General features: G+C 41.5%; 1 protein-coding gene across 3 annotated transcripts; it reads right to left on the reverse strand.

Annotated features, from left to right (window-relative positions):
• Positions 1–62: 62 nt before the first annotated feature.
• Positions 63–23,527, reverse strand: vaspb (vasodilator stimulated phosphoprotein b). 3 transcript variants are annotated; one of them, XM_052078537.1, is made up of 14 exons: positions 23,025–23,526; positions 8,779–8,950; positions 7,192–7,372; positions 6,307–6,373; positions 4,855–4,952; positions 4,094–4,344; positions 3,471–3,589; positions 3,228–3,279; positions 3,063–3,090; positions 2,922–2,976; positions 2,647–2,703; positions 2,032–2,101; positions 1,862–1,919; positions 63–1,435 (listed from the first exon to the last, which is right to left on the reverse strand). In XM_052078537.1, the coding sequence occupies exons 1-14, from the start codon at positions 23,027–23,029 to the stop codon at positions 1,401–1,403; spliced, it is 1,248 nt and encodes a 415-aa protein (XP_051934497.1). In that variant the 5' UTR covers positions 23,030–23,526; the 3' UTR covers positions 63–1,400. The 3 variants fall into 3 exon arrangements, with proteins under 3 accessions (XP_051934497.1, XP_051934495.1, XP_051934498.1); XM_052078535.1 differs by having other exon boundaries at positions 4,094–4,347; XM_052078538.1 differs by lacking the exon at positions 2,647–2,703 and having other exon boundaries at positions 4,094–4,347; positions 23,025–23,527.
• Positions 23,528–24,434: the final 907 nt, after the last annotated feature.

Below are 24,434 nucleotides of genomic sequence, written 5' to 3' on the forward strand. Positions count from 1 at the left end.
AAGGAAAACGACAAAAGGATCTGGGAGCTCAGCGCAGGATGTACAATGCAATTAAGCATCTATAGTACTGCATACTTTTTCTTTTAATACATGCAATTACCAAAGAGATGGAACTACACAAACATGTTCTAAAGCAAAAAGACAACACGAGACAAACTGCATTTCAAGAAGCAGCTGTATTCGACTATAAAGGCATTTCTAATCCAGTGTCTCTAAGCTGTTTTCTTTATAGTTCAGTGTAAAAAGCCTAGATTCTATTAGAAAAAGAAGCCGTAAACCCAAAATTACATCTCATAAGAAAACAATCAAAAGGAAAAACAAAATCCCCATTCACCAGTAATTTTAAAATAGAAAAAACATTTGTGATAACACTTTCCCTCAAAACAAATATATTTATCTTTATTATACATATAATATATATATTTTAAATTCATAATCATTCTCAAGGCAGTTGGTTATGGCCAAATTAATTGACCTATTCATGGCCATGTTTAAAAAAAACAAAGAATTGAAGAAAATAACCAGCAATAGTACAATTTAAGACCATGGCACTGGCCAAGAACATTTCATTTAGACTGAGGGAAACAAAAAAGTCTGTCAAGGCAGTGTGGCACATGCTCACACTTGACTCTAGAACAAGTGCAATGCCAAGAGAATACATTTCTCATACACAAAACAACACACTCATTCACAGCATTCCGGTCGTCCATCAGCATCCATTTGCTCGTTTCTTCTTCCTGCAGCAGTGATGGCTTTTGTGCTGTGCCGAGATGTAAATCCATGTGATGGAAAGACACTGCAGCAGTCAGGGAGTTTGGTTCTCTGCGCTCTCCCCAATTATTGATTTTCCAATTAGCATGAAAGGAAACAAACTACTGGCGGACGTCTGATACAAGTATTTATGGCCGTTTTTGAGGTGTTGCCGAGAGCAAGCAGAGTAATAAAATCCTAACATTCCAGCATCTTGCCGTTACAGTAAAAATGTGGCAAATACCTTATCCCTGAATACTGCTATACCAGTAAATGCATCTGTCAGAAGACACAACTAGCAGAACGACTCCTGATATGAAGACAAACGATGACAAATCAGTACTGTGGTTGCAGCTGTGAACTCTCAACTGATTCTCATAGAACACATAGGAAAAGGACTGTTGAATGGGGGCGAGACAGGATCACCATTATCTTTTTAACAAGTTGGATGGCAGCCTGAGGAGGTTCCCTGGGTTACCATTTACACGAAGAGTATCTACGCATGGTGACATGAAAGCAATGCTCGTGGGAGATAGGAAAAAAAAAAAAGAAAATGAGAAATCCCTGGGCTACATTAGAGGACGCAGCGGAGCGAAGATCCCAGCAAGCCTCCATCGATCACATCCCTCTGCTCAGACGTGCACCAGCAACTATGTGCTTCTCTTTTGCAACTCCTGAATAAAGGCTGTGAGGTAGAAAGAGGAGAAACAATGAAGGTCAACATTTTGGTTAGGTGTATGTATTCCCTATGTAAACAGTGGCCTTCGCACTAATCGACACCATGCCACAAATAACCGACTGCGACGTTGCCCACCCGCCATACCGCAAATAGACACCCCTAAACTCACTAAATATAACATGCATAAAAGGTGCTGCTTCCAATAAATATTACGTCCTTGAAAACATAAGGTCATGTCGAGGTTGCTTAGTTTTTTTTCTAGCCAGAACAACATGAGGCTTTAGGCATGGTGGGAGCTTAATGTTCATGGTGTTTTAGTACAACAAATTTTCCCTTGATCGAACCCCCCCCCCAAAAAAAAAGCCTCACCCTCAAAACAACGCCCTACTACAAAATACTAGTTTATCACCACAATGAGGGCGATATTTGTACCTCTGATGATTTCCTCCTTTACTTTGTGAAGTTCTTTCCTCACTTCCTCAAGTATTTCCTGCAGAAAAATCACCAAGAGTCACAGAGAAAACTTTGCAAGAGTGCATTAATGCAGCAAAAGACATTGGGGGAGAGAAAGAGAGAGAAACAACGCTCCCCAATCACTATACCTGTTTCATTTTTTCTAAATCCGAGTCTTCAAATCCACTTGCGTCATTACTGTTGTTTGGTGGCTTCACCCTGTGCAATGACAGAAATCAAATACAAATTCAATTTGAGTGTTTATTTTTTTTAAAAAATGCACTAAAAGGAGGTTAGAGGGGGGCTGCCATGGTGCAGAACCCCCCCCCCCAAAAAAAAGATTAAAAAGTTGCATATATGGACAGTACACGCCCTGTACTACACGGCCACGTGTCAGGAAACATTCACCTAATTTTGACACTTTTACATTCGTCAAACCTACAGATAATTGAGAATTGTTAATTGGACAAAGTTACCTAACGTATTCAGATTTATTAGTGGTACATGTACTCATGGTAAAGCCAATCCACAGCGTGACAGCCACCTCTGCAACCATCAAAGTGTCAGGAACAGCACTGACCAAAGACCTCAAAGGAATCTTACAGAAATAGTTTCAATAAATTATGCAATTGAACTCAAGATAAATATGACAACAAAATGTATTGTTGGGTGCTCAATCAGATGCAATCAGTTTTTGCCCTGTAGGCAGAAAGAGAAAGGGCAATGGGAGTGAAGGTCCTAGTGGATGGTATAAGTATGTATACCTGGAACTTTGGGACAATGAGGAGGTGGAGTCCATGCTCTTGGGAATGGAGTTATTCCTGTTAGTGAAACATACACACACTCTCCTCTTACAATGAAAATGCTTGACATTCACTTACGACAGCACACTTGGACAACGATGCAAAAAGGATGCACATATTTTGTGAAGTCGCATGCACACTGATGGAGGACGACACTTAGTGTGAGTTCAAAGCGCACGATGCATTCGGCAAACAGATTTGAGAATGTCACCCTAATAACTCGGATGATTATTTACCTGTTCATGTTCATCATAGTGGATGACGATTTCTCCCAAGATCTTTTTATGATTTCTGACAAGATGATGCATGAAAATATAAACATTGCATTCTTTTGGCCAATGAATGAAGGCAACATGTTACAAATCTTGATTTCTCACCACTTTGACCTTGAGGCTCCGAATCCTCCTGTGGAGAAAAAAAAAGACCCGATGAGAGTGAGTCATCATCCTGCAGCAGATTTTTGCGCCCACAGTGTATCAGAGGCAATTTTGGGGATGCTTCTTTGTTGGCCCGGTTCAATGAGCAAATAAGCAGCTACGTACATTGTCCTGTGTCTTCATAGGTACTTTCTCTCCAGTGTCAGCTGCTTTTCTCCTGATAGGACAAATAATTTAGTTTTAAGGTCAAAACCTAGTTCACTGTATTCAAGTTATTCAAATGACTATCAGAATTATGGAAGCGCAAGAATTGTGACCATAAATGCTTGAATTGCAAGTAATAAGCAGCAGCCATTCATAATTTTAGGTCACATGGAAATATGGATCTTCTTTTGCTATGGCCTTTACCTTCGGGCCAAGATGGCACTCATCTCACCCATCAGGTCGCCACCTCCTCCAATAGAGGAGTTGCTGCTGCGGCTGGCGTCTGCTTTGCCCACTGCAGCTGGAGCAGACCCTTCCTCCTGCTGAGAATAGAAAATGATAATGATATAATGGAGTACAATACCTCCTGTGGGGTTTCGAACAACTTGATCCACCTTGACACCACCAACAGGCCGCTACAGGAAACGCAGGTGGCCGTTAACTGCTACTCGTTGGGAGCAAAATTGCTTGTAAAAAAATAATTCACTCTTTTTGACTTGCAGGCAGCGACGTGGTGGCTATTGCGAATTTAGGGAGCACTCCCATACATCCCAGGCTGAAATTATTGCACAACATGCCTGGGTAAAGTGTCTTTGCTGGTCACTTCACCTCATTATCTTGATCAACACACAAACACAACACACTTTTCAGTTTGAAGACATTTTCGAAAACTGCCACTTTAAGACCATTTTTAAATGTTTGTGTTTGCGCTGTGTTGCGTTTTTGTTTGCAAATGTGTTTGGTCTCGAGTAAACAGAAACTCGTGATGACCAACAATAAAGCTATTCGCATTGTTGACGACATTGTAGTCCTCGCTTGACACTCACTTTAGATACTTTGCGAAGTTTCGCTCCTGCCAGGGCAGCAGCCAAGCCCCCGGCTCCTCCACCACCGAGGCTCGCTCCTTCTGATGGCAGAGGTGGGGGAGGTGGGGGTCCTCCAGATGGGGGTCCAGACGGCGGGGGTCCTGGAGGGGGCGGAACACCAGCGGCTGGAGGAGGAGGAGGCCCAGGTGGTGGTGGAGGTGCCGGTGGAGGAGCAAGGCCCCCAGGGGCCATAGGCGGACCAGGAGGAATAGCTGCTAAAAAATGAGATGTCAGAGATCAAACCTCAAGGAGATGATGAAAGTGATGGGTGGTGGTAGTGTAGTTGAGGAGGGGGGGCGGGTGACAATACCCATCCAGTCAACACAGTCCAAAAAATAAAAAAATAAAAAAGAACTGAAAGCTAGAAAGAATACTTTAACCTCCCCCGACAATTATGGGGGCTGATATTTTGGTGCCACGCCCATGGTGGCACCAACTATCCATCGATTTAGCAGTTGACTCAGAGTGATGCACATTTTGTATTACACCACGATTGCCTACTCCGGTAGAACTGCATCAAAAAACAACAGACGTGTGTAAAGGATATCACAACATTGTGAAGCGTAAAATACGACAACAGAGACGCCGGACTGTTCAACAGTCCGGTGTACATCAAGCAACAATGGGAAATAATTCCACCAACAAAGCTTCAACAATTAAAAAAAAAAAAAAAAAAAGTATCAGACTGGTTTTAGTCTGTTGACCAGGCCAAATTTCCTGACCTGCTGAAGCTTGTCTTTCTCTCTCCAATCTCTCTCTTTCCTGCCTTTCTCGCTCCTGTCGTTCCCGTTCTTGCTGTTCCAACCTCTGCTGCTCCAATCTGCAAACATATACAGTAGTGACCACCAAGTATGCGGCTCTTAATGTGTCCAGTTATATTTTAAAAATAGTTGATAAGTAAAGTAGTTCATTGTTTCAATGACAGAACTATCCTCAAATGATGTGATGCTTTGACCTTACCATAAAAGTTATTAAAAAATGACTTTTATTAATGTCCATGTTTTATGTTAAATGTTCTACAAACAACATTTACAACTGCAGCTGTTGTGAAAGCGCTACATAAATAAAGATGTATTACATTGTATCAGTATTGCATGTGTGACATCAGAGGCTGGCGCTGACATTGTCATACATCTAATTACAGCATGTGGTGACGAGTGCACATGGTGGATACATGCCACATCTTATGTTATGGCTCCAGTGCAAGAATTTTGTGGATCTCTGCGTGAAAGGTTTAAATTTGAATGTGATCCAAATAAATCAAACCAGACGGAGCACGATTAATCCCTGATTACCCCCCCCCCCCAAACGGGATACAATAAACTATTAGCTGACTATAAGCTATCATATCAACAAATGGGGCAACGTATGCAGTATCCATCAGTTAAGAGGACTTAAACCAGGAACTGCACTGAAGTTCATGAAGTATGGAACAAAGTACACTGCACAATTTGTGTTGTTACTAAGAAGTCCACAGATGGACGCTGTGGCCTAATTCGAGCCCTCTTCAACTAAGTCCCCACCACATCTGCCATTCTGCAGCTGTATGCAGTACAGCTCACATACAATACAAAAACTCACAAGTATACAATTATGATGCAGTCCGTGTCATTTAAACCCTTTGCTTCTTCGACTGGGGGCAGTGCGGCTGAGTTGAGAGCACATCACTTACTACTTACTACTGTTTGACATTATTGTGATCTTGATTTTGGCACTCAATCCTCCTAAAACCATAAGTGTAAATAACATTGAATGACATGTAAATCTGTGGTGGATTTTGAAGGTTTTAATAGCACTGCTTGATTCCTTAAGCCACAGTGTGGCAGGACAAACAGTGTTTTGACAGGCAGTCTGGTAGGCCAATCCCAGACCTTTTAGTTTAAATGAGATTAAAGGTTAATGCCAAGTCCATGCAGGCCAGCATAATGGTGGAACTGGAGGAACATATAAATGGATGCAGAGAAGGCGGGGCTTATGTGAGCCGTTTCGGCCTTACTGTCTGTTTAACCTTTAACCTACAGGGGCTGACAGAGTTTAGCGGTGTCAGGCTAATGCCATCAAATCCTCTGCATATGCTGAGGTGCAAAATTGCCACAGGGCTACTGCAAAGTTTTGTTGGGTTGAATTGACCAATAATTGTTAAATGAACAATACTCTGTGTCAAGATCTTTTACCTCCTCTGCTGCTCAATCTCTTCAGGAGATGGACCATTTGACATTGGCCGCGGAAGGGTAGCGTAGCCTGCCAAAATACAATGTGCAAAACACAAATTACATTTAAAAATTACTAGATTAGATACCCAACACCAAATTTATCTTTACAACTCTCCTGAATCTATATCTTTTTATTTAAATCAACTAAAACTGAGGTAGTAGTCTAAACTAATTTGTCAAATATTTTGCACAGAAAGAAAAATCTAAGATTGCCCTAACATTGCTCATTCTAAGAAAAGACAAAATATTAGATATTTACGGGGAAAGGGAATAGGAATTATAGCATACTCAGTCTATTCGCGATTTATGAATTCACATATTGTCCCCACAAAGCCCCCCACGAAATTATCTTTTTGCTGAAAAACTCACCTATTTGCGAATTTTCAGGCTCCTTCTAAAAGGCCCTAAATCGCGACAAGACCGCAGTCTTAGGGAGTGGCAAATAGGAAAGTAGCAGTTGGTATTTAGGTTGTACAGCGGTTGAAGTGACATCTTAAGTGAGAAACTAAGCTGTTTTTGTATCCAAGAGGAACCAAGTTCAGCCCGGGTTGTTTTGGTGGTGATTCGACTTGCTTGATTTTTTTCGACAGTGACTTGTGACTTGCACATATGTGAGTTACTGCCATCCCTGCGTAATAGTGACTGGGACACCTACTTTCTTAATTGCGCGGTTAATTGAGTTGTATCTCTTATTCTGCTTTTAGTCCATGCTTAAACTTGATTAAACTGGCATCCGAGACTAGCCATTAATTCAATTTGAGTGATGAATACAAGCCAATATGTGGGATGTTAACAGGACATTTGGATAAACATCTCGAGCCCGCTTGAGATCGTTAGAACCAGCACCTGCATCTGCCATGGAGGTGAGCACCTCCAGAGCGTGTGTCATGCCATTGGCAAAGAGAGTAGCGTCCTCTTTACTGCCAAAGTTGAGCCCCCAGACCTGCCGGGCATCCCGCCACTGATGGAAATTAGGTGTGGCTTGGTTGTATTTCAACCCTCTCACAATAGGACAGTTTATGACCACCTGTACAAAGACAAGCACAAAGGATAGATTCAAAAACCATGACTTCCTCTTCAAACCAAAGAGAAAAATAAGAAGTGCATGTTGAGTTTCTGGAAGACTTCTCAGACGCTGACTACAAGTCCCAAAGTCATGGTTCATTCATCATAGTTATTCAATCCAGTAGGTGGCGTCAGGCTAATGAATGAGAAGGGAAACAATGTTGTGGTTTTGAGCGCTGCTTGAATGTGCTGACATGTCATTTCACGATTTGTTTAGCCACCTCTGGATTCCACAGCACACGAAGAGGAGAGGGTGAGTATCATTGATAGCAAAATGCATTTGGGAGGGGAAAGAACAGGAAAATGCATTATTACATAGTTGCCCCTTGGAAACCTCCACTATTGGACATTTGGAGAAAAAGCTCCCGAATGGGCAACGAGCCCCCCCCCCCCCAAAAAAAAAACGTTCACAGGAAATGCCTGAAGAGGCCAACTATCTCACAGGAAACATCATCCACTTTAAGACTCTGTCTCTGGGGAGCACTTTGGCGTGTTTGTTAATGTTTAAAGTGAGACGCTGAGGCAGCAGGCAGAATGACAGTATGGTCAAGAATAGATCCCTCCAAACTCACTTAACCCTATTACAGAAACTTGATGGCCCACCTTTATCGAATGTTATCTCATGAGTCATGGCCTTGTAATAACTTAACCAGTTCGTACTGGAACTGAATGATAGTGACACCATCCTGAAGTCCATTTTAGGTGAACGACATGGAAAAAAAGCGGATTAGGTTTCATGGTAAAGAAAAAAAAAAGCAATGTACAGTACATGTAGTAGCTTTTATTTGGAATTTTTGGAATTTATGTGGAATGTGGAGTGTACCACATCTGTCAGTACATCGTATATTACATCTCCGGTTCAATGGCCACGATTTTCCTTGATGCCATCACTGAGGACTCTGTGTAATGGTGTCATAAATGACAAAAATAGATAAAAACCGACTGATGGGAGTTCCTCCTTAAAATGCTCATTGAGTTTTTATTTTAGATTAGACGAATTGAGAATTATTTTATGTGTCTGTGTGTGTGTGTGTGTGTGTGTGTGTTGTGTGGGGTGGGGGGTGGGGGGGGGGGGGGGGTGTACTTTGATATTTTCTAACATACCCACATTATTTAATTTGCTATGATCGCAGGTTTTAGACAGGTGTGACACTGCTTTGGCCACCGTGTGCATGTCTGATGTTGCTCACCGTCGTCCAAGGAATGCTCAGAGAGTTTGTGTGAATGATCAGACGCATGAAGAATTTGAGGAAACATTGCAACCCGAAGAAACAAAAGATGGCAAACTGTACACAAGCAAGATGAATTTCCCATCAAAACACAATGTATAATTAGTTGAAACACGTAGCCCAAAGTAAGTCACTTCACCTGCTGGTCTGTCTGCATTTTGCGTCCTACTATTCGGAAGGCATTGTTGGAGGGGTTGTGATAGATCTGGACTCTGCTGAAGGTCTGGGGTCCAGCACCTGCTGGCAGCCACTTCTTATTGCCATCATCGTAGATCATCACAGTGGCCCGAGCCTGGCAGATACTCGACTCACTACAACAAAAGGCAAAATACAGTTTATGTGCGAGTTTGTATGCAAGTACCGACCCCAGGAAAAAGAGTCTGCATTGGTAGAGACAAATGGGGATCCTGAGTTTTACCGGTCTGCGAAATGTATATTGTATGTGGCCAGTAAATGTACATTATGCCTTGCTGACCCTGTTCTGCTTCCTTTTTTAATTTATTTTTATTTAACCACATTATAGACAAGTGTCTGACTTCTCATTTCTCATACAAAGTCATTTCATGCAAGTACAACAATTGCAGTTGATAAGAAACAGCAACATTGATAGGACAGACAGACAAGTGCAGAATCATGCGTTTGTAACAATCAGTGAAAGGTCAAGAGAACGCATGCTATATTCTTCTTTTCTTTGAGGTGGGGCGGGGGGTTAATTCAAAACAAAAAGAGAGGCAAATCACAATGTAGGTTGACAAAGACAGGAAATTGTGCAGAGATGTGCAATCTTCCATTTTTACATACTTCTCTGCAAAATAAATAAATTAAAAGTGCTTTGCTATTTCTCAATAAAATGCTAAATGATAGTGATGGCAACAAAAAAGATGAGTACATGCTTCTTTCTTTATTTTATACACCATCCGACCCGTTCACCCCCACAGCGCCTTAATCCAGCTCTTCCTCCATCTGTCTCAGACATGAAACAATCTGCCACTTCCCTTCCTATGACACAGCACCTACACCACAGCCCACTTCCTGCTGCAAAGCCCACCTTATAAGGACTGCTTTGGCCCAATCAGTCAATAGTCACTCCCACACAATTTGTTGTGACTGTTACCAGACTGTTATCGGTTCATTGTCCTGTCTGTTAGCAGTCTGGAAAACACGGAAGAGCAAGAAGAATATTACTCCCAACACCGACCGTTGTTTTTTTTTCCCCCTCAACCATTTCACTTATTGTGCTTTAAAAGAGACGGCTTCAAGGATAAGCAAACTGAAAGTAATAACTACAAGCTCCTGATTTCGGGGGAAACACACCTTAAAAAAAGCCAGGGAAAAATAAATTTAAATAAAAACAAAATCTACCACATTCTTAATGTCAAACAAGGGAGTTGATACCATTGCCCTTCAGTCCGGTAAACACATGAACACAGTGAGCTCTGGTTAAAAATTAATTGTGGCTGGAGGATTAAACATAGAAAATATTGCTGGGTGGGATTCCTGGTCAGATGAGCCTCGAGCTCACCGTTGATGTGCGGTCAAGGGAAAGGGATTATGGGAACTGGGAGGGGACGGACACTTTGGACTGGGAAATGGATGCATTTTTAATGGCATAGAAAGTGATGGCTCAGGGGTGAGACGCAGAGTGCACAACTGCATTATTTATACTACTACAGACAGAGACTCTCAAAGCTAGTTTGGTGCATGCGCATATAGACAAAGGCGTCTAGACGCTCACACGCGTCAACGTTCCTGTGTATGGTATGATGAGGCACACAGCTGACAAAAGGAACCAATGGCTGAATATGACTCATTAGTGATGGGAGTAATCCGCAGCGATGGTTACGTGACCTGCGGCAATAAATAATGTCCACCTAAACTTGTTCAATGGAAATAAACAATCATGTGCCAGGCGACACATTGACAATTGCAAAGTTTCAATGGCGAGTGCCTGGCGACCGTCTTTGCCAACGTTTGCGACCTTGAATGAACCCTGAAGCGCTAACTTTTGCCGTGCAATGGGATACGGGTGCATGGCCTAATGTCAGGAATATGGGCAATTTGTCTTGGTCTGAGTGTGTGGGGGTCCATTTTTTGGGGTCTGCTGTAGCTGTGTCCCAGTGTTCTCTCATTTTCTATTTGTGAGGTCGACTGTTTGCAATAAACTAAATTGTCGACTGTCGCTCTCCTTTTTACACCTCAAGCGAGCGAGGGCAGTTTGGGCAAAATGTACATTTTGAAAACCACTCTTGACAAGCCTACAAAGCATCTTTTACAAAACACGTCTTCCTTTCGGCAGGCTATGTCATGTGAATGTGTACAACATTGGGAAGTAATACCGCCCTGCTGGAAAATATCTGCGGCACCATTATGTACAATTTGCGGGAGAAGTATATTGCAGTGTTCTCAAATGCTTGCTTTTAAATAAAAATGGCAACACTACCGTTGACATAAAAACTGTCTCTCTCTCTCTCAAATACTTCAGGGTCCAAAAATGCAGGCGTGGTGTAAATGAAGAGCCGGGCCCATTTTACCCATTTTAACTCGTAATAAGTGTAGAGAAAAAAATGGTGGCTGTCTTTACTGGTCTTATCCTTCTGAGACTCCGACGCTATTGAGGGGTTAACAGGAAACCACAGCACAAGGCCAGGGAACAGGCTCTCTTGGAAATGTCTGTATATGGGAGTATAAGCCTCTTGCAGCTCTTTGCCACAGTGCTGGCAAGCTTGGTCAGGCCCTGTCGCTCAGTCTCCTCCCTCTCCCTATCTCCAAATCAAACAATTTAACAAGTCGTGTCTCTTGGTGTGACGTGTGGAGACGTCTTGTACAACATGGCACCACATCGGCTAAACAGACCAGACCTACTGTATAATAAAGCGGTTAGTGCACATGTAGCGCCCGCATTTACGCAGCATTAGAAATATCAAGCATCAGGGTTTCCATTTTAGATAGACGCACCATGTCATTAAATCCATTTAAGATAAAGTAGACTTAATGTAGACGGTACACAAAAGCAGAGTAACCGCAATGGCATTTTATCAGCCCTCTATGGCAATTCCCATTCCCCGGGATCATAATAGCATTGAATGAAAATTCTTGCCCTCACATCAAGAGCCGAGTACATAATTACTTTTTAATGTCCAGGCTTCGTGTAGTTATTCTTATTCTAGTGAATAAAAATACATCTATGAAGGGTACCCATGCAGAGACCTGTGGGGGTATGCAAACTGAACATTTGGCCAGGGGGACTCATCTAAAATATAGGAGGGAGGCAAGAGTTTGTCTTTGGATTTTACCAAAGCGACGCACTCAAATTTCAATGCGTGTGATGGAAAAATAATTGGGATCCAGAGGACGGATTTCGTTGTGGGTGGTGAAGTTTGGCAAGTCTCCTGCGCTTATTTTGTTTTATAACAAGCTCGAACTAGGAATTGCTCCAAGGACCTCATAAGATGAAAATAACTTGATTGCGCCAGAGTTCTGATCACATGTCATCTGGACAGTCCTAATACAAAATTACAGATATGGGAAAATCTACTTTTGTCCAAATCGTACAGAGCTTTAAAAGTCACACAACAAAAGTGGGAAATTCCATATCATGACAGACAGGCTCTACTCCATACAGAAGTGAGAAGAGGAAGTATGTGTCTCTCAGAGGAAATGTGAAGGGTAAAAAAAAAAAAAAAAAAAAACAAAACGTGCGCACCTCAGTGCACCTTCCTTCCTGTTTTAACACAGTGAAACCTCTCCTCCACGCCCTTCACCAATTTCAATATCTTGGATGCCAGATAGTGTCCGGGGACCAAATCACGCAGGGTAGGTTGGACCGGAGAAGGCCATGATGCAAGTCCGATATCGGGGAATAGACACAATTACCATGCTGTCACGTGACAGTATGCTGACCTCTAAAGTACCCTCGGACCATGTACCACCATGAGTAATGTCCATCTGCAGCCCTATAACTCCGAAACCAGGCTTCTTAAAAAAATTAGGTCAATGAAATATTCATCACATCATTAACCGTCTTTTGCTGAGCTCACGCTACACAATTATAGCCCAATTTGGACCCCACAGAAACGTCACAAGACAGTCTATTAGACAAAACTCATCAAAATATAATTCATGGGGAACAATTTATCTTTCTGTACGGGTCCTTGCAGGCAACAAAATGCATACAAATGTACAAATTCACACTTAGCTATGCTATGACTTTCTGTCTTCACAACACAAATGCACAGAAACAAGGAGACTATATTTGTGTGAATGGAATCGTACCGTCAGCTGAAACGTATCCAGTCCACAAAACTCTCAGCATTTTTGCACGCTGACTCATTCCCTTACTGGCATTGTTTATGGAACGCTGAGGTTAACCTGAATAGCCCCCAGCAAGCATGAGTCTTCTTTGTCCACTACGAGAGTACAGTTTAATTCCCTCTAGCTTTCGAAGCACCGGTGTGTGCGTGTACAACCTGGAAACTCAATGCCCGTATTTGGAACCAACTCACCTCCAGGCCTCCCTATGTGAGCTCAATTCCTTTTACAGGTTGGGGCATAATCCTTTGTAGTCTGGGCCAAAGAAGGAGGCTGGCCTACCGAAGAACAAGTCACTTCAATTCTTGTTTTGTTGGATATTTCTACTGTCACCTTTTTTTGCGCCTAAAAACAATGTGTACAACAGCATATTACTTACATATACTTAACATTGTCACGCATTGCATGTCATAAAATAATTCCTTTAATATACAGAGAAGCAACTCTCCCAAGACTCGACCAGAAGATGTGCATGAATCGAAGCAAAGAAAATAACTGACCATGTGTTTGTACTATTATCGCTTGATTGAAGATGCTGGGAAATATCCACTCACGACTGATTGTTGGCCATTTAGCAGATGACAACAGTGACCCAAGTGACCCCTCGTTGGAATGAATGAGAAGTGTACCACTAAAGCGGAACTGAATCTCAGGAGGGTCATAAATGGAAATATTTAGTGCCTTGCTTGGCACCCATTAGGGTGACAAGAGTCCCTCGACATTAAGATCAAAAGTGAAGATTCATGGTTGGGCACTGGGTGAGGGGCTGGAGTGGGTTTTAAGAAGAAAACATCAGTAATAGGATGTCAAATTTTAGAATTATGCCAATCCGTTCATGTTTGGTCAAAATCCTCTAACAATCACAGCAACAGCTTAATTTAATGTGAAAATAGACACGTTTAACACGAGAGTATTTTTTTCTCACAAAAAGAGAATGTTGAATTCCATTGAGGATTTAATGCATAACAAGAACCATCTTATTCTGATAATAAGGTGAGTTAGTGTATAAAAAGAACACTGGCTTGTTCAGTTTCTCTTGGTTCATGATAGAATATTACGTGAACTCGTTTGGTTTGGATATTTTTTATTTATTTTTTTACATTTTGGAATCAGTAAAGCTGAGTTGGTGTTGTACTCAAATGAAACGGCATTCTATTGTGTTTATTTGGAGTTACTTTTAATAAGTATAGGTTTATTTCAAGAAAAGCTATGGTTACCGTATCAGAATTATTTATATTGTTCCAAAAATGCGTCATATTTCCCTTTGTGTCGAATCCTTAAGCCCTATACTGCATCAATACGTATCATTCATCCATTCATCTTCCGAGCCGCTTGATCCTCACTAGGGTCGCGGGGGGGTGCTGGAGCCTATCAGCCTGTCTCCGGGCAGTAGGCGGGGGACACCCTGAATCGGTTGCCAGCCAATCGCAGGGCACACAGAAACGAACAACCATTCGCACACACACTCACACCTAGGGACAATCTAGAGCGTTCAATCAGCCTGCCACACATATCCTTGGAATGTGGGAGGAAACCGGAGCACCCGGAGAAAACCCACGCAAGCCCGGGGAGAACATGCAAACTCCACACAGGGAGGCCGGAGCTGGAATCGAACCCGGCACCTCTGCACTGTGAAGCCGACGTGCTAACCACTGGACCACCGGGCCGCCCTAATACGTATCATATTGGTTAAAAATATATTTCAATACACCCCTAATAGGCATTCCCCTAAAAAAAATACATGGCCATGTGAGACAAGGTAGCAAGAGCGCAAGTTAAATGGTATCGCACACAAAAAACACAAGAGCCAAGAGCCACAATTCAAGACGGAAAACAGCGGCCACCACCAAGGAAATGGGACAATAGAAGGGTTTGTATGTTGCGGCAAAGCGTCTAATCCAAGTGGCAGGTCAGTATAATGGCCTATTTATGAGTCAAAGAGGTGGGAGGACCAAGTAGAGTATGGTACATATTTCAGAGAAGGGGGAATGGCTGAAGACTGAGGGTGTTGTAGCAAATTCACAGTGCAACAGAGATGAGACTCACAAATTGTGTGGTACCCGAGACAAATTTTTGCGCCCTCGTTTGAACCACATGTGACGTCTCGCAATGCATGCAATAAAATTATTACTTAGAATCCATCACAAGCGGGAATTCCCACAATTACCTTATTGGCGAGAACTATTGTTGGTTATCCAGTACAGAACAGTGTTGCAATTTTGCTCATGATGTTTTTTTTTCATTTTCAGTTCCCCAATGTGATTATTTGATGGGGATTTTTGATTACATGTAAAGTATATTTCCCATAGAACCTGGCGACTATTTCATATTAATGTTTTGAGATTTTAAAAAAAAAAGGTCGAGACCAATTGGGTAGTTAAGAGGTGCCAGCACAGATCAGATTTCAAAAGAAAACTGGCTGAGCAAGAGAGTTACAGCAAGTGGAGACATGAAATGATCAAACTGTTGTTAAGGACGTTACACAACCCCATAGGGTGAACACATCACCATTTGCAAAAACAACGGGTTACATCTTGCAATGTTTATATGGACACGCACAATGTTGCTAAATGCTATGAATAAAGGCTTCCGGCTTCTTTGGGACATTAGGGCAAGGAGGTTTTGATTGAGGCAGAACAACAAAAAGAGCTGCCTTGCCGGCTAATCTTGAGGCAGTTATGTAAAACTAACTCATAACATTTATTTTTAAATGTACAGACATAAACAAGACGGAGGAGGCCATTTTGCTGCTAATGAAGCTGATCAATAAGACAGCAAGTTAAGAAGTGGGGTTTGCCCAGGAGGCAATGGCTCTGGCTTTTAAACTGCATTAAGAAGATGCATTAAGTCCCTGAAACTCGTACTACAAATTTAACTTTACATTTAGCATCGACGTAGCGTACACAGAGACAAAGAATGTGGAAATGGCAAGATGTGTATCATGCGAGGCGGCTCCAAACATGCGTCTCGGCTCATTTAAGAGAAACTGTTGCACTTTTGACATGCTGACAACAGTTGTAGGTCAACATTTACATTCCATGGGGACAAATGACAAAGAACACGGTGCTGCATTCCAGTCCTCACTTCAACAAGGTAATATCAACAAAAGAAGACTGGTCTCACACACACACAAACGCCACACGTCAGGGTTTTATCGAGAGGTAGGTGCGGGTCTGAGGCAGAGTCAAATGATCATTGTCGCTATGTAGTGTGACCAGAGACATTACTTTTGCACCAACTGTTTCTTGTGTTATATTAATGAAGCGGAAGCGAGTTGCTTTGTGTTTGGAGCGCTCGCTGCAGCGCTCCAACTAGCTAAGGGGTCGTCAAATTCATTTTTGTCGTGGGCCGGATCATAGTTTTGGTTTTCTTCGGAGGGCCGGGACAACTGTGAACCGAGATAAATGTATGATCGCCGCATATTCTGTAACAATGGCTTCGGTCAGAACCCCAAAATGCCATGTTTGTTTAATCATTGATCACTTTTCTAGAGACCCCAAAATGCCACGTTTGCCCCAAGCGTGAGCATATCATTGTCAGAGAGAGCAAGCCATAATTTGGAAATCTAACACTCACCACTTGTGGACTGACCAATAATACAGATATCTGGAAAAAAACTCTAAATTGTGACACATGAGGTTTAGTGCCGACACCAGTGAGATACGGTACACAACAAATTGATCAATAACTAGTTTTTCCACAGCTCCCTGAAAGTAGGTTCAGGTAGCGGTGAATATTATGCCAAGGAAAAAGGCGGTGGATTTGTTTTTATGTTTTTTTTTTGTGGCAGATTTGGATTAGAGCAGCAACTAACGATGATTGCAATAATCGATTAATTAATCGATTGATTCGTTTTTAGAACAATCCGTAATTTTCAGGGCAGAGAAGTGCGCAAACGGAAGACGCTGCGGGAACTTCAAAGCGATCTGAAATACTTTTGCATACTCTTCAATTGCACACCGTTTTTTCCCGGAACATTGGGCAACCTGCATTTGTTTCAAATGGGAGTAAATTAAAGGCATCTAATAACATTTGTTTCACAACTTTGCAGATGCAAAAACGAGTGCGATTTGTCTGTCTCGCCCTCCCCCACAATGCGCGTACTGCATATTAGGAAGCCTTGCATACAGTGATTATCCCATTCCTAACATGCTCTTCTTCATTTGTTTCAATTCAATCCTTTATCTGACACACCTTTTTTTTCTTTAAGTATTAGTATTTCTATATTGGAGTGCATTTGTTGAACAAATTTACGTTGTTGTCTACCCAACTAAATTTATCCCTTTCGCGTAGCCGTAGCTGTCCCACCTTTTCCCTTCCCCCAACAGTTGCTATGGTTGCAAAGAATGCACATTGCCGTTGGTTTTCATTCTCAAGAGTTGTACATTTAAAATGTAAGCGTGCAATTGTTGCCTGTGCCCTCGTATATAGTTAGCAAACAGGATAAGTACATAACACCCTGGACATTGAAGTGCGTCATGATAATTTTCCCTGTATAACAGCATTGAAATGGCAGACGTTCGCAGTCAATTTTTTTTAAATTTAATATGCAGGTTTTGTAGGAAGCGAATGGTGATCATGACTGACAAACATCTTGTAATAAGAATGTTCTTCCTCTTACTTGCACAAGCGTTTGCTCGTGAGGTGCTATTTTACCGTGCAACCCTCTCACATACCCCTTGCATGTGGTTGAGAACGTGCAAAACCGACCTGGGATGACTACCGCAATAGATTACTGGGCACAAACGTACAGCAATGACCATTTCAAACTAAATACAGTACGGCCCAGCTCAGCAACAAACGATTTTGGACCAAGCACGGATTGACCACATATTGAAAAGTTAATGGGCAAAAAGGACAAGTGATTACAAAACATTTTTCTTGAGACAAGCAATTTTATACTAGTACTGCTCTCACAAGTCAGGTACAAGCTAACACTAATGTACGTTTAACTTTCATGCGTTAAATTGGCTAAATAATATTGACCAGCTAAGCAAATAAAAACTAAACGTAGTACGATTTTGGATCGTGCAGCGCCCGCTCAACTCATGCGGCCTGTGACGTCTGCGGAAGAGAGCAACTGATGTAATAAGAGCGCGATGATAATGGTGAAAGAGTAACAATCTTGCGGCACAACAATTTGATACTTAATTCTTTGCCAATAGTTTGAAATATTTTTTTAAATCCACATTATCGATTCGTTTTTGCAGTGTTCATGTTTTATCACTAAAAACTACGCTCTGCAACAGAATTATCATCATGAAGACAACTACAAGACAATTTGGCTAAGTTAACGCCGCAGGTCAATTCTGGATTTTTTTTTTTTGCCCATACACGATACGCATCAGATTTTTTTTCTTACAATGTAATTTTTTTTTTCAAATGCAACCTGGGCCTCACTTTCTTATACGGATAATATAAAATGGGTATGTATGCAATGCATCTGCAGTGTGAATGCTCATCGGCACACATTCGACCTATCCTCAAGACCGGTACGCGCACCGCACAGGTGGGAGCGAGTGCTTGGTAGACGACTGACATTCTCCATGAATCTGCAAAGTTATTTTGACAAACAGTTGTTGTGTTTACATTTGACTTCAACTTAATCCCAACTGAAACCTGAAGTGGACATTTGCGCTGATCCTAGTCATTCAGCCGTGCAAACACTTTCATTATGCGCGACAATGACAATACATCTTTATTTAGATAGCGCTTCCACAACAGTCGCAACTGTAACAAAACACTTTACAGAAGATTCAACATCAAATAACAAAAATAATACAACAGAACAGATAACATGGACAATAACACCATAGTACTGGTAACAACTATTCTTGTCTATGACTTGTTATTTGAATCAGTCTCCTTTTCCCCAGTGGATCAAAGACGTCATGGTCACTGCGTGGATGACATCACACACAACTGCTACAAAATGCGTCGCCTTTAGGAGGCATCCTCATCCCAAAAATATTTCTACCTCCTTCCGCCTCGCTGCTCTGAAGTTGCAATATAGAGATTAGCCCCTACGTGCAGTACGTTATTTACTTCTGTAAACATTGTGCCAGGTGACTTTTTTGTTGTGTGTGTACATCACTCGACATTGTGCTTTGTGCACGCGTGTCACATCACGGCATTCACATTAGAAGATGCATTTCTCGTAATGTAAACAAGTACATAAAACGACTGGATTGAACCAAAAATAACTAAATCTGTGATGAAATGATGGGCATTCATAAGGACTATTGTCCACTATGCCAGCATGCTGTACAAGCTCAGCACAATGCAAGCCAGATGACTCATATTTGAGGTCAAACATTTGTGAAAAATCTTTTTCCATCTTCACAATTTATGGAATGGTTTGAATGTTTCGATTACGGGACATATTTGACCAAAAAGATGACACTGGAGTCCTAAAGACATGTTCTAATGTGGGTCAAAGACTGCAGTATGGCGGCGCGGGCCACCACAGCGGCTCTTCTTGTTGTCTAAGAGGGACGAAATTTCATCTGTGCTGTTTGTTATATACAGCACATTTGACAATAAAGTTGTAAGAGACTTGATAGTGTTGTGTGTTTTTTTAACTGACTGAAACTGGTTCTCTTATCTGTATTTACAGTCTTGAGCTTTAGTTTTATTGTTGGGTCATGTCATTATGGCGTCTGCATGTTTCTGACATACTTTTGTACCATGGAAAGGAAGCCTTTCACATGTCCCAGTGTGGGACGAATAAAGGATATCTTATCTTAACTTATGAGTTAATATTTCATAATCAGTCAGAAAATAACGTGGCAGATTCTCTTGGCCACACACTTTGACGCCCCAACATCAGAATGATGCAGACGGGGATTTAAGGAAATTTGAATAGGTCATGGTTGGCTTCGGAGGGCATTTCACAAGGAGACAATAGTTGCATTTTTGTTTGCACAATTATCTCTTGGGAGCAAAGAGTGACAACGTATCAAGGCCAATGCGGGTCTCTGGGTGAAGCTGCCTTGTTGATGGCAGACGCTTTGAAGAAAAGGCTCGGGGAGGCAAAGGTTTTCAACGCTCATCAAACCCTAATCAAGAGTAGAGTGGACCATTTTCAGTGCTACTTTTCACAACACAAATCCACTGTACCATGACCATATTGTTGAACCACTCACAGTCATAATTTGGCAGCAATAACACACATTTCAGGTGTTATGTTGGTATGGGCGAGGAAATGGTCCACATCATATATCAAAGAGCAATATAAATAAGTGGAACTATGAAAACATGGAGTGATACATTACAGCAATAAAGTCACAATTTTGCAAGTCAATAAAGTGGTAATATAGCAAACAAATAAAAGGTGTTTTAATTGAATCAAGTCGTATAGCATTACAAAAATATAGACTCATAGTAACGAGAAAAATATGGTAATTTCATGCAAGTGAGGATGCTATTTAAACATCTGAAGTGAGCTGAAGTGAATGACTGCATTAATATGAGACGCTGTCCAAAATGAACCAAACCATCCGTTTTGATATCAAAATCAACATCAGAATAAATACTTTCATGTGATTGTTCCACTTCTTTTGTTGAGTTTGTTTGATGGTCTAACCAGAAGTGTAAATGTCATGGTTTTCCCCGATCTACGTGACAGGTCTCCCTGAGACCACAGCAGCTGGTCTCAGACTGTTGCATTTACATACGTGTGGACATTTTCCTTACATCTATTAAGAAGACCATTTTATGCACACAGTTTTCTCAATGTTATTTTGCATTATTCACAAAGGAATCAAGGATCACATTTCGATCTAAGTCTGTACCAAAGCCTAATGGCTTTCCTCCTTTCAGCAACTCTGCAGCTATCCGTGTATGCTTAATGCATATCTTTGTTCAACCTCCTCCCCGTTTGTGCCGTTAGCGAACTTAGAAATATTTGAAATATCATTAAAAACAACAGACCATCCCTTGTGCCTGATGAAAGACACACTCTGGCTCTTTGGAGTTTTGCTTGGAGGTAGTTGGAGGAAAGGTTGCTGGAATTCTAACAATGCTTAGGAAAGGTGCCCTGATACAGCCTTTAACCCGAACTTTAGCGCAAGTTACTCCTGACCAACCTTAAACATAGGACAGGAAATATTGGCTATCCACAATCGGTTACAGGAGCAATACATATACATAAAGCATGTGGCCACAAGTCTACCGCGGTTTCACACCAGAGATTTGACGGAAATACATGATGTCGCACTATGACGTTGGTTAGTAAAAGTGGAGTCTAGTTTTAGAGATGCAACAAACCCTTTAATTCATGTGTCGATTATTTTGTCGATAAATTGAAGTATGAGATTTAAAAAACATTACTTTACGATGAGCTGATTATCATTATAATCACCGATTTATTTGTTTAGTTGTCGATGAAGCAACGTACCTCTAATTTTAAACAGCTTCATCTTTTCAAAGGAAGCACCTTTTCAGTTAAGGTTAATCAAAAGGGGTGTAAAGGTTAGATTTGACTTTCCGTTGAGGCAAATTGTTACGGAAAAGTCTGGCAAGACAAATGTGTGAGATTTAAAAAACTAGTCACACAGGTTATCAGACCTGCACTGCATGGCTCAAGATCGTGTCGCATTGGGCTGCACGATATGGTTGAAAAGTGTGTCACAATATAGGTATTTGATATCATTAGAGACTGATATATATTGAAAAGTCATTTTAAAATCATTTTTTACTCTTCAAAATAAGGAGCTGAAGGAAAAAAGGTTGAAATCAGGAAATTGTATTTTAAAATATTTAACCTTACATAACAGGTTAAAACAAACTATGAAAAAGTTAAACTGACGAGTCAATTTATGTCGTTTTGAACCATGTGTTTAGTAGGCCTGAGCGAACCTATTTAATATGTACCTATTTCATATTACACCACTGAGTGTTAATTTTTCAGAGCACAATGTACATATTTCATATTAGACTATTGATTTTTCCATATTTAAATTAAGAAAACCAACAACATTGATGAAAGATAAGAAATGAATGAACAACTATCAGGAGGAAAAATACAATTTAAGATATCTGGTAGTAGAATGGTTTTGTGCTCCAAATTTCATCAATGTGCTTGCAAAAATACGGCGCAAACCTAGCATCATACGATAACCTCTGCCAACAACACGCAGAATGACGGATTTGAGGTTTGCTTCCTGATGTTTTTTTTAAAATTGATTTTATATTGAGTGCAATTTCTATTGCTCTTGATCAGGTGTCTATCGCGATGTATGGTATTATTGCCGAGCCCCAGTGTCATACGATTACCAGATCTTACCAGTCCAGCTTGCCAAAAATAAAAGCTTGCAGCTTCAAAATGTATGAACACAAAACCAAATCAGTGCTGGCGGTGGTGGTTTCAAAGCATGTCATTTCCAACTGCACAGGCTGTGACAGGATATGGAATTTGAGGACACGCGCTTCTCCTCTTTCCACTGAGCAGTTTCATCCCTGCTGCAAACCCAGAGGGAGCCAAATAGTACAAGACAAATGAACGTAATGCGTGCCTATGAAATGCACGCCTTGATCCAAACAGCATGCTATGCATTTCGGACACTTAGTGTTGTGCCTTAAAGGTCTTTAGGCAACACACGGAATGCAATCAAACGATTTAATGGCCTTTGAAAGTGCAAACGCTACTCAAGATTTCAATGGGACATAGTCAAAAAAGATCATTTGAAATGCATACAAATGTTCATTTGAACGGTTACTTGAGAGTAGCTTCAGAGAGACTGAACAGGTAGCAAGCGGGCTGTCATTACCGCTCACACACTTCCTGATTCACACGATATCGGATCGCAAAGATCACAAAAACTTGCAACACATCAACATTCTGCTTTAAACACATTTGAAAAGTATTAAGATGTGAGTGAGCTCTTTCGCCCCTTTTTAACGACACGGAAACGCTCACAAGCGTGTTCAAAAACAGCCCAAGAAGCGAGGGCAACGTTTGTCTGTTATAAAGCGAAATGGTGTCCCGGCGGCTTTGTTGTCAACTAATGGCCCGAACACAAGCGGTTAGCCTGGAAACACCATGAAGATGAAGGGATTTGAGTCGCTGTTACCCACCTCATTGTTCGGCCGGAGTGGAGCTCCTCTCCTCGCGGGACAACTTTGATTCACTTGAAAGCTGAAGCGGGCGGATTAAAGTCAAACTAGCCGAACCGACACCCAAACTACCAGAAATCTGTCGGAGTGGGGGATAAAGTCGCATCTACACCCGCAAACGGGGTAGCAACTCGCGGGATAATCGAAGCACACCTCGACGATTTCCTGGTTGTGTAGAAATGGGAGAGAAGGGGGGGGGTACAGTAGCGCAGCGGGCTTGTCAAGTCCAATCACTATCTCACGTTGGTTTCGACGAGCTTCAACGGGCAAACCCGGAAAATAGCGACGGTATTGTAACCGCTAAAAAGTTGCTCTTTCTTACTGAGAGTCCCGTCCCCGTTTCTGGACATGAGCCCAAGGCAGACTTTTTTTCGACGGTCGGTAGGTCTCTAACTCATTGGCGTGTGGGGCCAGCCCGCCAGCTTCAAAGAGGGCAGTGGGGTCTTGTGGTGCGTTCAGGAGTCCTCGGGGAAAACACGACTGTTGGGGGAAAAAAAACAGACCGGACAAGTTCTTCTTGATCGTACGCCACGCCACGCTTGTGTATCGAACTGCAATAACTTCAAAGCAACAAAGCTATTCAGTACAAGTGTTTAATTTTTAAATAAGCTTTCTCTGAGGAGAGGTACATTATTTCAGTGAATAAAAACGTCCCAGGATGATGCAGTGTTTCATGTCTGAAAGTGTCAATCAAAAGTGAGCAAAATTTAGCTATGCCAAGATTGGGATTTTAAGGGAAATCTCCTTCACTTGACTTGACTTGTATTTGTATTTTGTAAAGGATTCGATTGTCTTAAATCTTGGTCAAATTATCATCCATCTGGGTAGTTAAGATCATACAGTAGTTATAGTCATCTAATTACACAACTCCCCAAAAGGCCCCTATATTCATTACTTTGATGTAGACGAGATTACCGAAAATTCGCGTTGACTTTATATGCCAAAGATGCACGTTAAGTGGGGGAACTGGTATTGAGACTTTGTTAAACACTTCAGCCGTTAAAATCTATTTTAAGTGTATCATTCTCCTAACGGGGGATATACTGTATGATGCCCCTCAAGCAGAATTTGACCACGTCTGCTTATGATTTAGCTTACACTGAAACACGTCCACATGTATTCTTTGATTATTTAAGGCCATTTGTTTGTAAATCATCATCCATTACTTATTTATGAACACTGAGTCTCTTGATGCAGCAGTAGACGTAGCATACAGAAGAGGTATGTTATTTAGAAAAGTTTGGTTGTTTGTACAATATTGTAATTAGAAGTGGTTACATATCAGAACCGAGAGTGAACTGCATGTATAAATATACCATGTCTGCATGGAAACTATAAAGCCGGTAATTTCTCTCAAAGTGATATTCCATG

The sequence above is a fragment of the Hippocampus zosterae genome, chromosome 10, assembly GCF_025434085.1.
Source record: "Hippocampus zosterae strain Florida chromosome 10, ASM2543408v3, whole genome shotgun sequence".
NCBI classification, from domain to species: domain Eukaryota; kingdom Metazoa; phylum Chordata; class Actinopteri; order Syngnathiformes; family Syngnathidae; genus Hippocampus; species Hippocampus zosterae.

Bases quoted from the DNA above. Each gene is read 5' to 3' on its own strand.
- vaspb (XM_052078535.1), bottom strand. The intron at 2,977-3,062 runs GTGAGAAATCAA...TCATCTTGTCAG, and splicing joins GGAGCCTCAAGGTCAAAGTG to AAATCATAAAAAGATCTTGG. The intron at 1,920-2,031 runs GTATAGTGATTG...ATTTTTCTGCAG, and splicing joins ATTTAGAAAAAATGAAACAG to GAAATACTTGAGGAAGTGAG.